Source organism: Asparagus officinalis, chromosome 1 (genome assembly GCF_001876935.1).
Source record: "Asparagus officinalis chromosome 1, Aspof.V1, whole genome shotgun sequence".
Lineage (NCBI taxonomy): Eukaryota > Viridiplantae > Streptophyta > Magnoliopsida > Asparagales > Asparagaceae > Asparagus > Asparagus officinalis.
The window spans coordinates 19,670,006-19,683,991 of NC_033794.1; the positions used below are offsets into that span (position 1 = coordinate 19,670,006).

The 13,986-nt window shown below is 35.5% G+C and overlaps 1 protein-coding gene across 1 annotated transcript in view; it reads left to right on the plus strand.

The window, feature by feature from the left end:
- The window catches only part of LOC109831483, an 8,682-nt gene continuing 8,252 nt past the window's right edge, over positions 13,557-13,986 (plus strand). The window contains 2 exon segments of the mRNA XM_020398817.1: positions 13,557-13,984; position 13,986. The exon segment at position 13,986 is cut by the window's right edge and continues 960 nt beyond it. Coding sequence (XP_020254406.1) covers positions 13,557-13,984; position 13,986 — 429 coding nt within the window.

Below are 13,986 nucleotides of genomic sequence, written 5' to 3' on the forward strand. Positions count from 1 at the left end.
ATCTTTGTTGACCATTTTACGTAATCTTTAATCACCAAATTATTTTGTTCTTTTCTGATAACGGCGGTGAATTTATTAAGCTTCTTCCTACCCTTAACGTGGAAGGCATATCTCACTTCACATCCCCCTCCTCACACTCCGGAACACAATGGCACGGCTGAATGTCTCCATCGACGTGTTGTTTAAACTGGGCTCTCCCTGCTGCATTGTGCTTCTCTTCCCCTTCTCCACTGGCCTCACGCCTTTCAAACTGATGTCTATCTTATCAATCGCATGCCTTCACCCTTACTCCGTAATTCCTCTCCATACTCAGTTCTGTATCAAAAGGAACCCAATTACCAAAAACTTCAGCCGTTTGGGTGTGTATGTTTTCCCTGGTTACGGCCTTACACTAGTCACAAACTACAACCTCGGTCAATATCTTGTGTCTTCCTAGGCTACTCTGTCACTCAGTCCGCCTATAAATGTCTGGACCCTATTACTCAATGCATATACATCTCCCGTCATGTTAAGTTTGTGCCTACCGTCTTTCCGTTTCACGCTGCTTCACCTAACTCCTCTCCCCAACAAACTGCGTCCACTGGCAGTGGACACCCAGCTTGTGCTCGTCATCTCCCGATTGTGTCTCCATCTCTCGTTGAGTCCTTCCTAGCACCTGTTGCCTCATCTATGGAGAGTTGAGGTTGAACGCCTCAAAACCAAAATTAAAATCCTTCTCTTTGTAAAACTCTTTTTGTTCATAAACCAAAACACACTTAAACTCTTGAAAAACCAGACCAAAAACTGGCCAAACAAACTTAGTTCATCAAATGAAGCTTGAGGACTATTTATAGCCTCTCAAACAACAAGAAACTAAAACTAGCCGTTATAGTAAGATGGCCATTGATCGGTTGACTGATCAATTTTATCGGTCGACTGGTTAGACTGTAAAAGAATGACTATAAACATTGCTCTGGTCAGTCGACCGGTTTCTTAAATCGGTCGACTGATAACATGATATTTCAGATACTTTGTTTTTCTTGAAGAGTTGATTTTCTAAATTCAAATTAAAATAGCAAATCAACTCCAAAAATAGTAAAACTTAGGGAAATGCTTATATATATATGGAAATAAACATGTTAAAGAAGAAATTTCTTAAAATAGCATTTTTCATTTGTGAAAACTCACTATTTTGCAAAACGGTTAGAAATACGAACTTGTTAAAAAACTTGATTTTGATGAAATTCTTTCAAACAAGTTCAGAGATTCTTTTTAATGGATTGATAGACTTTAGAAAAGATGTAAAACAAAATCATTTAGTCTATAATCCAAAAACACAATGTATTCCCAAATGGATGTATGATACGATAAATCGAGAAAACATGTACGTGTATGATTTGAGCTTAAAGCATAAACACATAAAGTATAAACACCTAAGACTAATAAACACTGTACCAAGCTAATGATCTTCATGAAGCTCGATCTTGATAGCGGGATGAAGCATGATAGTAAGTTTTGACTTGAATGCGCAAAGCTTCATTCCGATTATCCACTAACCTCCAAAATATCTTTGTTAAGGTGCAAATCCAACCAACCTTTGACTGAGGATGTTTGTGTAGGATACCTAACAAGCAAATGCAAATACTCGAAAAGCGATGTTAGAAATTATTTGTTAATCATCAAAACCAGATTAGACAATAAGCTCATAAACATAAGACCTAACAGAGAGGGAGTGCAGGTCAACTAAGGATGCCAGAAGGGTTTGGTTTGTGGCAAGGAGAACAAGGGTGTTTGTGGAAAAATTCGATGTAAAAGAAATGAAAGAAAAAATTGATTTGTATTATCTCAAAGTCGATTACAATTTGGATTTCCTGATTACAAAAGAGAGGAGAATGAATTTGATTCTCCCCCCTTTGTTTAAAACTGAGTTCTTTACGGTGGCGATGGAGTGCCTCCCTCGAATGCTCACGTCGAGTTTGCTCTCCGTTGACGATCAGACGTTTTGCTTCACTGAAACGATATCCTCTCCTCACGATTTGACGTTGTGAAGAACTTGCGTGGCAAGTTTTAGAACTCTGAACGAGTTTAGAAGAACTCTGTAAAAGAGATGATTTGAACTGAAAGTTCGGTTGATAAGCCAAGGATGAAAGCTGTTGCTCAAGGATGCTTCAAGATCTTCTTGTTGCCAAGTATCTCTCTCCAGCCGATCTCCTCTAAAGCCTGCCCAAGGATCTCTTCTGCTCGAACCCAACCGAGAGCCAAATCCCCTCTGCTCCAACCCCTAAACTGAATTGATTTTCAGTTATTTATAAAGGATTTAAGGGGTGTAACTACCCCTTAAATCACTCCTAAGTGGGGTGTAACCGTCCTCCAATCATGGAAAATAGTTTTGGAACTGTTCACGGGTTTAAGGGGTGTAATTCCCCCTAAAATGGCTCCATAATGGGGTGTAACCGTCCCCATTAAGTGGAGATACGGTTTTAAAACCGTTCAGGTTCTGTTTGAACTAGTCAAACACAAAAACGCGGGTCTGACCCTAGCATTTTGATGTTGCAACGCAGGTTCGACTCTAGCGTTTTAATGTTGACACACGGGGAGGACCTCCGCGTTTTGGTGTTGATGCGCAGGGATGACCTTTGCGTTTTGGTCTTAGAGCGCGGTGATGAGTTCTGCGTCTTGCTTCAAAGAGATTATCAACAAGTAATCTCTTTTGTCATAGCGTTGCAAAGATCATTGTCTTTGCGTCTTGCTTCAAAGAGATTATCAACAAGTAATCTCTTTTGTCATAGCGTTGCAAAGATCATTGTCTTGTAATCTTCATCTTGGCTCCTTGAGAATATGAGAGTCGTCAGATTGTAACTCTCGATGTTGATTGTGAAGGCCGTTGATTAGAGCTTTCATCAGTTGTTGTGAAGGTCGTCAGATTGTAACATTCATCAACCTACGTAAAAGTCTTCAAATTGTAACCTTCTGAAAGTCGTCAGATTGTAACTTCCATCATTGGTGTTTTGATAGGGATCAGCTATCTATTGTGATTTTTAGACAGCCTACAAAGGGGAAATGGCATTTAGAGGTCCTGGTGAAAGTCAAGTAAATGTGATACAGTTGACAGATAATGCACCATCCTCACAGAGTGCACCCTCTCAGATTTTAGACATGTAATTAACGTTTTTTTAGCATTTTGATTAGTTTCTTTATATCTGGAAAAATGAGTATTTTGTTGTCTCTGGGCATGTAAAATGGTTTAGTTGTGTACTGTGTTACCGATCAGTTTATGTAAATTCTACCGTTGGGACAAAGTGGTGATAGTTTGGTTGTCTCTGGGCTTGTAACATGGTTGCAAGAACTTAATTTCATATATCTATTATATTGGCAGGATGAAGTTTATATGTCTACTTAATGCTGCTATCTTTATTGTTTGAATCAACCAGCTCATGTGCATTTTGGGTCAAACAGGTACAAGTATTTTTGCCAAAGAAAATATACTCATTTGGTTATTGAAGTCAATAAAATATACCAATTTGGCATAAGAATTATAGGCAAATATGTCAACTTGGTAACACATTACGAACAAATATACCAATCTGTCAAGTTAACAATTGTATATATCAACACAAAAAGTACCTGTATTCATGCACAATTTTGCCTTTTATCATAAGCAACATAAATTTGCCAAAATACAGAATATAACAACAACTTAAATTTATAAATTGCATTAAAACTTCAGATTACATCAACTTCATAATCAACTCAACTCACAAAATACAGTGCTTTAATCATATTACAACCACTTTCACGTTACAACCATCTTCACGTTATAACATACAAAATTAAACAGAGTGTAAACATTCCTAATAACAAAATAAACTTAATTTTCCTTTTTTCTTCTGCAAGCTTTACGTGCAATTCTAATTTCACTCATCAATTTCTCCACTTCTTCCAAACAAGTAGCAGCCTCAATTTGAGAAAATTCAACGTCTTCTTTAAGCTTGTAAATGTGATCATTGCATCCTCTTAGCTCATTTTCACACATTTGAAGTAACTCCTCCTTCAAAAGCAATGTATTCCTTAAACCATTGATCTCCTCTCTTAGAAGTAAAAACAATTGACGTCCAACACTACACATTGGCTTGTCAATCCACTCCCAAATGCCACAACCACCATCCTAGCGTTACTCAAAAAATAAAGAAAATTATAACAAAAGAGATGCCAAAAAACTGCAATCAAGTAAAAACTGTAATAAATTCAAACCCAAAACTGAACAGTTACACATAGAACTGTTTAGTTTTACAATTTATTACCAAGGGATGTGAACCGAGAATGTAGGAGTCTATACAACTGCCTTCTTAAGGCCTATAAATACAACATGAACTCTATAGTTTTGCCTAAATCAACATCCAACATCTTTAGATAGTAGGAGGTAAGAGAGGATATTTTCTTTCATTTAAAAGCGCAATAATGGACAACGTCTTTGCTCGAGGAAAGAATGTAGAGGACATCATTATCTCTCAATTTGAAGATAATGCCAAAGTAAATATTCCAATAATTACCTATTCTTTTCCTTCGTATTTCATTACATGTTTATAATTAAATTCTCAGATGGAATAATTCCTCGACAATCAAGATAACTACGTCAACTATAAAAATTTTTGCTTGAACAATTGCAAAACAACAATAAGAGGGTCATCGCAGAAGTGAAATTACTATGTCCCTATTGCAATGGAGAAAAAGGATTGACCTACAAAGAACTGGTAGAGCATGCTAAGGAATACTGTGAATGGAAGTCAACAAAAACAAACAAATGCAGGGCGAAACATGGTGCACTGATGGAGTTCTTGCTTAATGATTTAGTAATCCTCAATAATATATAAATAATTTAGTGGTCTATGTTTGATTTGGATAACATTATGCTGTAATACGTTAATTAATATATGAATAATGTATTGATTGAACTTTGTTTTGTAATATCTCTCTATGTTCGCAAAATTCGTATTTAGCATGCATATTCTCATATATCTCTCTCTGTTTCAATAATTTATCAAATCCAAAATTAACTTACATGATGATTGCAACATTTGTAGAACCTCCTTCCTGGATTTTCATCAGTCATAGAAGTAAAATATTCGCACTCCAAACCACAACTACAAACATTGACCCCATATTGCTTTGCTAGATCATTCCACTGTCGTATAGCTTTTATCCCATTGAACCCTTGTTTGCTTATTCCCATGCTCGTGCTTGACACTGATCTTGAGGATAGCTTGAAGATGAAGAATCTATCGCTAATTTAAATTCCACTGAACCTAACCCTAACCTTAGGAGGAAGAAGAAGACAGAGGAAGACAAAGAAGAAGATGGAGGGATACGAAGGGAAGAAGAGGAGAAAAACCCTAATCTGAGGGAAAAAAACCCCTTCTAAGAGAGTAATTCATTCCAACTACTGCCACGCTGGATGCCACGTTGGCGCCACGTATGCATCAAGTGAGCCGTCACGTGAGAAAAAACTCGCCGTAAAATTGGATCTGACCAAACTTAAGGCCTATTTATCGCGGGAGGAAAGAAAATATACCAATATGTCGCCGAAAAAAAAATTATATGTCAAACTATCACTAAGGGGGGTTATTGGTTGGGACAAATTGGGGCCAAGTGGGAAAATTGTTCCAATGGAATAATTTTACCCATTTGGGATATTTTGAGTGGGATAAAGTGGGATAATGAGATAATTTGAGCATTTGATTTGATAATTTATGTGGGATAATTGATGATGTGGCACCTTATTAAAATATAATTTTATCTATTAATTACTTCTAAATTAACTTATCCAATTGGTTTAGTATATTATTATAATATAAATATTATTTTACTTTATATTAAATACATATAAATTACTATTATTAATTATTATATTGTATTATATTATATTATATTAGCATGTTATACTATATATAATAATTAATATAATATAATATCAATATATTTAATATAATATTTTAATAATATAATATTTAATATAATATATTATTTTATTTATACAAAAATATAATATGTTATACAATAATTACTAATTAACATTATATTAGTATGCTACATTATATAATAATTGATATAATATATGAATAATATATATAATATAATACTTTAATAATATATTATTTAATTTAATATATTATAATATAGTATCATAGGATATAATGTACTTTATAAAATATTATAATATTTTACTTTATTCAATGTAATATTTTTTAAAATTTTATATTAAAATTAAAATATAATATAACATATATATATTACATGATAATTACAATAATCTATACTACTTATAAAAGAGAATACCCATGTCAAAACTTTTGATTTCCTTTTTTACCCCCTCAATTTTTTATAACTCAAAATTATACCATTAATTATAAAACTAATGATCCATAACCTCTCATTAACTATGCACCTTTTCATTTTTTCAAATTATTTGGTTATTCACTAGAATATATTAATAATTTATAATGATAACAAAATTCATGAATATATGATAATTTATTATAAAGAATTTTAATTATATAAAATAATAATATTATTAATATATGTTATTAAAATATTATATAATATTATAATAAATACATTATACTATAATTACTATTATATAATATAATTAATATATTTTATTAAATTATGTTATTAAAATATTAATATATGTTATATTTTATATATCATGTCATATATTTATAATATAATTGCATGTATTAGTTAAGTAATACAAAAATATTTTAAAATTATCCCAATTGCCTTCAAAGTGGAACAACATTGTTCTAATATGGAGGATGGGTAAATTTTTACTATTGAGATATAATTTTTGTATATGAGTGGTGTAATTTTATCCCAAGTGGTGTAATTGTCTCACTAGTGTTCCAAAAAACCAATAACACAAAAATGTGTTATCCTTGTTCCATTGTCCCAATGAATAACACTATGAAATAGAATCCCCAAAATTATCCCATTATCCCTAAAAATATCCCAACCAATAACCCCCCAAGGGTAAACAAAATATACTAATTTGATAATTTTTTCGATAAATTATATTTAAATTCTTTTTTTTGTTGGATAAGTGCAGAATCCTTTACTTAAATACCTTAAAGTTTTCAAATGTTTCACATTCGTATCTTCGGTTATGCAATGTGAGTTCCCTTCGAAAACTCTCATGTGATACTCATATGCTATTTTTAGAACATTTCAATCTTTGTCTTCTTTTTGGTTGAATATATTGTTAAACATATTAAAAATTTTCCTACTTTTTAAAAAAATGCTTTTGTTTGGTCTAACAATATATCTAAAAAATAAATAAATTGAAATGTCCTGAAAATAGCTGCATGAGAATTATTGCGGGGAATTCCTCCCTATAAACGATATTAAATTACAACTCAGATGATGAACAGGGTTTTACAACCGAAGGTGCATACGTGCTACGTCTTACTTCGAGCTTCGACTCGATTTCTGTGTCAAACAAGCTTTGCTCCTCAGGTAGGAAACGACGTCTATCAGTTAAACCAGTAGTAAATTTTCCTGTGACCATCAACCCCAAAATCTCCGAATTCTAAATCCATTACCTCCTCAAATAAAAAACCCTAAAAATCACGCCTTTTTAGTTTTCATCAGCGTGATTCTGTTTGTTTAATCCGAGACATCGATCTCGTTCCTCAACCTGTTAGTTTCGGTTACCACAATGTGGTCCAATAACTTCCCATCATCTTGAGAGTTGGTTATGAATTAACCGACCACTTTGCCCACTAATTCCATTTATTGCTCTTTGATGGAGAGAGTATAAAAGGAGCATACATATTTCGGGTCCCTAGATCTGCTCTTCAATTTTTGAAAGAAAGAATACACCATCGTTTAGTGAAGAGATAAGGTTTAGAAGATCTTCGAAATCAACATCCATATCCTTGAGTAAGATAACGATGGCTGGAGGTTAGTTTAATCTATTACATTTCCGTTTTGATATAGATTATATTTTTCAGTTTTCTAAACATGTTTAGATCGAGTATTTGAATTTCTATCATGTTTAGATTAACTTTCAGTAATTTAAAATAATTAACATTTGGTATCAGAGCTATTGGTTGTAGAACTTATGATTTTCCATAATGATATTTATTTCTCGTTTTTTCATAATTAATTATTCATTGTGAAAATCATTTGTTCTAAGATCTTGATATGATGATAATCAAATCAATAATGAAGTTCAAATTGATTTGCTTAATTAACAATTCGGATCTGTTCATTCAATATCTATACATATCTTGATTGTAATAAATACTTTAAGGCAAATAGCCTAGTGGTAATGCTTGGGGATTTGGCCTAGAGGTTTGGTGTTCAAACCCCTAGAGCTACACCATATATTAGATAGTCTTTGATGGGTCTTGGGCCTTGGGCCTCTTGGGGTCTCCTTGAATTCTAATAATATTTTTCCTTGCTTTCCATTTTGTTTTTCCCTCTACATTACGAATTTGACAATTTCTGGTTATTGTTTAATTTCATGCATGTTAGATCCATTGCGGTTATCAAGTGGTGTTTTCTGTGAATATAATTAAATGACTATTTAATTAACCCATATAGTTTAATTAATTTGGGAGTAGCCACAGCATCCTCAATTAATTAAAACTGTATAATAACGTTTGTTATATCACTTGTTAAGGATCTTATTTAGGAGATTAAACATTAATTGTGATTAATCAAATGTGATATAATAAATTTCATCCCACAGGAGTTTTTATTATATCTGTATGATTAATTAGGGTAAAATGTCAAATTATATTTTCTAATTTACCCACAGGGATTAGGAAATGAAGCATAATTTGATAGTTTTATCATTAAGTTAAGATAAATCTAATTGAATTGGAACTTTAGCCCACAGGCAAGTTTTATGTCACTAGATTTATATATTTGCATGTTTTTACATTGGTAGAACATGTCATATTTTGTTAGCTTCAAAATTAGTAACATATGAATATGATTATTTAATTTATTGCAGCAATTCCACCTGCTAATTACTCTGATATGAAATGTGATGTTCCCGAGCTCAAAGGGGACAACTACAAAGTGTGGAAGGAGAGAGTTCTCCTTCATTTGGGATGGATGGACATAGACTATGCCATAAGGAAGATTGAACCCCCTACAGTTACTGAAATCAGCACTTCAGATGAAATTCAGCTTTATGAAAAATGGGAACGATCCAATCGTCTCTGTGTGATGTTCATAAAGACTAAAATTGCTGCTGGTATAAGGGGTTCAGTCGAGCAGGTCGACAAAGTCCAAGATTTACTAAAGGCTATCGATGAGCAGTTCGCCACTTCAGACAAAGCAATGGCGAGCACCCTGATCATACAGTTTTCATCCTTGAGGCTCACCAGCGTAAGGGGTGTGCGTGATCATATCATGCGCATGAGGGATATTGCGGCTCAGTTGAAGGTATTAGAGGTTGAGATGTCTGAAGCCTTCCTGGTTCATTACATCCTTTGCACCTTACCTCAGCAATATGGCCCATTTAAGATATCCTACAACACACATAAGGACAAATGGTCGATCAATGAATTGTTGACCATGTGTGTTCAGGAAGAGGGCAGGCTGCTTATGGAGGAAAAGGAAAAGGAAAAGGAAATTGTGAACTTTACTACCCCTGGGAAGTACAAGAAGAAGGATCAAGCCAAGGACAAGGGGAAAGGGAAAATCCCTCCTCAAAAGGACATTAAGAAAGAGATTGTGTGCTTCTTTTGCAAAAAGAAGGGGCACGTTAAGAAACAATGCTCCAAGTTCATGAAGTGGCTTGATAAGAAAGGTACTCAACTTTCTTTTGTTTGTTATGAATCCAATATGATTGATGTTAATCATAACACATGGTGGATTGATTCTGGTTCTACAATCCATGTCACCAATTCATTGCAGGATTTACGAGACCTGCGGAAGCCGATGGGAAGTGAGCACAGCGTCTATTCAGGAAATAAGATGCCCTCACATGTGGAGGCCATTGGCACGTGCAGACTGGTTTTAAGTAGTGGTTTTATTTTAAGTTTAGAAAAGACGTTTTATATTCCTAGTTTTTCTAGGAATTTAATTTTAGTTTCCAGACTTGTATCAGATGGTTATTCCTTTAACTTTTCAGCTTTCGGATTTAATTTGTCTTATAAATCTGATGTTATTGGATGTGGTACTTTGTCTGATGGTCTTTTCCTCCTTAATTTGCAAAATGATGAAAACCATACTTCTATGCACGTTCATGAAAATGTTGGTACTAAACGATGTGTTGTGAATGAAGAGTCTTCTATATTGTGGCATCGGAGATTGGGACATATCTCCATTGATAGAATTAAAAGGTTAGTAAATGATGGGGTACTTGGTACTTTGGATTTTACTGACTTTGAGACTTGTATAAGCTGCATTAAGGGTAAGCAGACTAACAAGTTCAAGAAAGGTGCCAAAAGAAGTTCTGAATTATTGGAAATCATACACACTGACATTTGTTGTCCAGACATGAATGCATACCGTGATAAGTACTTCATCTCTTTCATAGATGATTACTCGCGATACATGTATCTCTACATGCTTAACAGTAAGAATGAAGCACTAGATGCTTTTAAGGTGTTTAAAGCAGAAGTAGAGAAACAATGTGGCAAACAAATTAAGATCGTGAGATCCGATAGAGGTGGAGAATACTATGGTAGATACACTGAGAGTGGCCATGCAAATGGTCCATTTGCGAGGTTTCTTAGTGAAAATGGGATTGTTGCCCAATATACTTTGCCTGGTTCTCCGGACCAAAATGGAGTAGCTGAAAGAAGAAACCGAACATTATTGGACATGGTGCGTAGCATGATTGCTAGCTCCAAACTTCCTAAGTCCTTGTGGACTGAAGCTCTTAAGACGGCTGTGTACATATTAAACCGAGTTCCAACCAAGGCTGTCTCAAAGACTCCTTTTGAGTTATTCAAAGGTTGGAAACCAAGTTTACGACATGTACGCGTTTGGGGATGTCCATCCGAAGTAAGAGTCTACAATCCACAAGAAAAGAAGTTAGACCCAAGGACCATAAGTGGGTATTTCGTTGGATATGCCGAAAGGTCTAAGGGATACAGATTTTATTGTCCATCTCATAGCACTAGGTTTGTGGAATCAAGAAATGCTAAATTTCTTGAGAATGACTTGATTAGTGGGAGCGATCGATCTCAGGGCGTTGGTTTTGAGAAAGATCATTTAGATGCTCAGTGTGCCACTTCAAGCAACGGACTGATCGTTGTTGTTAACAACACGCCTTTAGTACAAACGCGTGTTGAAGAACCAGTTCACGAAATACCACAAGCTGATGATCCTGATTTAGTAGATGTTGAAGTTCAACAAATACCTGAAGCTGTTGAACAACCAGCTGAACAACATGATCCTGATCCTCAGGAAAATGTTGATGTAGCATTAAGAAGATCTACTAGAGTAAGGAAATCGGCGATTCCTAGTGACTATGTCGTGTATCTACAAGAGTCTGACTACAATGTTGGAGCCGAAAATGATCCTGAGACGTTTTCACAAGCCATGAGTTCTGAAATTTCAAACTTATGGTACAATGCCATGAAGGATGAGATGGATTCTATGGCGTCAAATCGAGTATGGGATCTCGTCAAGTTGCCTGATGGTATGAAAGCCATTGGATGTAAATGGGTTTTCAAAACAAAGAAAGACTCACAAGGCAACATTGAGAGATATAAGGCTAGACTCGTTGCCAAAGGATTCACTCAAAGAGAGGGAATCGACTACACGGAGACATTTTCTCCTGTATCTAAGAAAGATTCTCTTCGAATCATTATGGCATTGGTTGCCCATTTTGATTTGGATTTGCATCAAATGGATGTGAAAACGGCTTTTCTTAATGGTAACCTAGAGGAAGAAGTTTATATGAAGCAACCTGAAGGTTTCTCCTCTAGTAACGGTGAGCACTTAGTCTGTAAGCTTAATAAGTCCATATATGGATTAAAGCAAGCTTCTCGTCAATGGTATTTAAAATTCCATGATGTTATCACTTCATTTTGTTTTGAAGAGAACGTCATGGATCAATGTATATACCAGAAGGTCAGTGGGAGCAAGTTTTGCTTTCTTGTGAAAATGTGAACCGTTAGGCCCATAAGCCACCATTACATACGAACACACAAAAAGAGCGACGAACACAGAAAAAAAAGACCACCTCCCATTGTTCCAGGTTTATTCGTTTTAGCAGTTCTATGATACATCTTGTCTGCATAATCCGTGTACAAAGTCAGATAACACACGTGTAATTTTACAAACTCACAGCTTCTTTTGGATAACCTACGAACTCCTCCCACCATCCTCTTTGGGTAGTAAACACCATTATACCAAAGTTTACTGGTTTTCTGCAGTCATGTGACCTTCAGGTTATAGCTGTGCACTTACCACCCTGTACGCCCTCAAGTTTCAAGAAAAGAGAGAAAACAAGAAAGAAAAGACACCAAACGCAGACAAAAGAGTTCCCTCTACTCCAGGTTTCTTTCTCAACGCGATTGTGTGAATTATCGCCTACATAGTACATGTACATTCTCATACCCTATCTTGGCAATATGCATGTTTGAATGCAAACTTTCAGTACTTGATGCATGACTTCGGAACTCGATGTGCTCCCATAATCAATACTTAGTAAGCATATCGACATCAAATACTTGGCCATTAGAGAACGTGTTAAGGAAAAGAAAGTGGTCATTGAGCACCTTAGCACTGAGTTGATGATTGCTGATCCTTTGACTAAAGGCATGCCACCAAAGAATTTCAAGGATCATGTAGTAAGAATGAGACTTGGTTCCATTATGTAGATATTCATTGTACGTACATTTGATATTTTGTTGAAACTCTTATTCAGTTGGTATTTCTCATTTGTTTTTGTGCACATACATATTCATTTATTTTATTGAGAAATATCATTAAAATTTGGACCTCGAATAAACATAGGGTTTATTCATTAAGTCATTTGGGATTGAGAGACACGATACATTGTGATACATGGGAGATACTACTCAACATTAGAGAACCTATCACCATGATTCATGTATTTTGTTTTTCATTAAGGAAGATGATGGAATGTTTGGACCAAGTGGGAGAATGTTAGTTTCGGTTACCACAATGTGGTCCAATAACTTCCCATCATCTTGAGAGTTGGTTATGAATTAACCGACCACTTTGCCCACTAATTCCATTTATTGCTCTTTGATGGAGAGAGTATAAAAGGAGCATACATATTTCGGGTCCCTAGATCTGCTCTTCAATTTTTGAAAGAAAGAATACACCATCGTTTAGTGAAGAGATAAGGTTTAGAAGATCTTCGAAATCAACATCCATATCCTTGAGTAAGATAACGATGGCTGGAGGTTAGTTTAATCTATTACATTTCCGTTTTGATATAGATTATATTTTTCAGTTTTCTAAACATGTTTAGATCGGGTATTTGAATTTCTATCATGTTTAGATTAACTTTCAGTAATTTAAAATAATTAACACAACCGACTAGCACTTCAATCAACGGTGCTGCTTCAAAGAATTCCTCAATGGAGAGGCAATCCTCAACCAAACCCCAACCCCTCCCCAATCTCTCCCCTCAGGAATGGGAAACCCTAATCGAAGATTTTCAGAATCCAAATGCCGCTCTCGCGTTTCCCGTCCACAATCCCTCCCATCCTCGACCTCGCTCTCCTCATCCGATCGCCCGCAGCAGAGGACCTCCTCCTTCTCCCTCCGCATTCAATCTCCTCCTCCTCTTCGAAGACGCCGCCGTCGCCTCCTCCTCCTCCTCCGCCGCCGCCGCCATCGTCGACCCCCTCCGTTCCTTTCTCGCCTCGGACCACCCTCCCTCGCTCAAAGATCAGTTCTTGATCTCAGCCACCTCCATCTTCATCACAACCCTCGATGATGAAGTCGCGGGGGTTGAACCCTTGGTTGAGATTCTGCTCGCGGTCGCGAACAGGCCGAATCACGGCC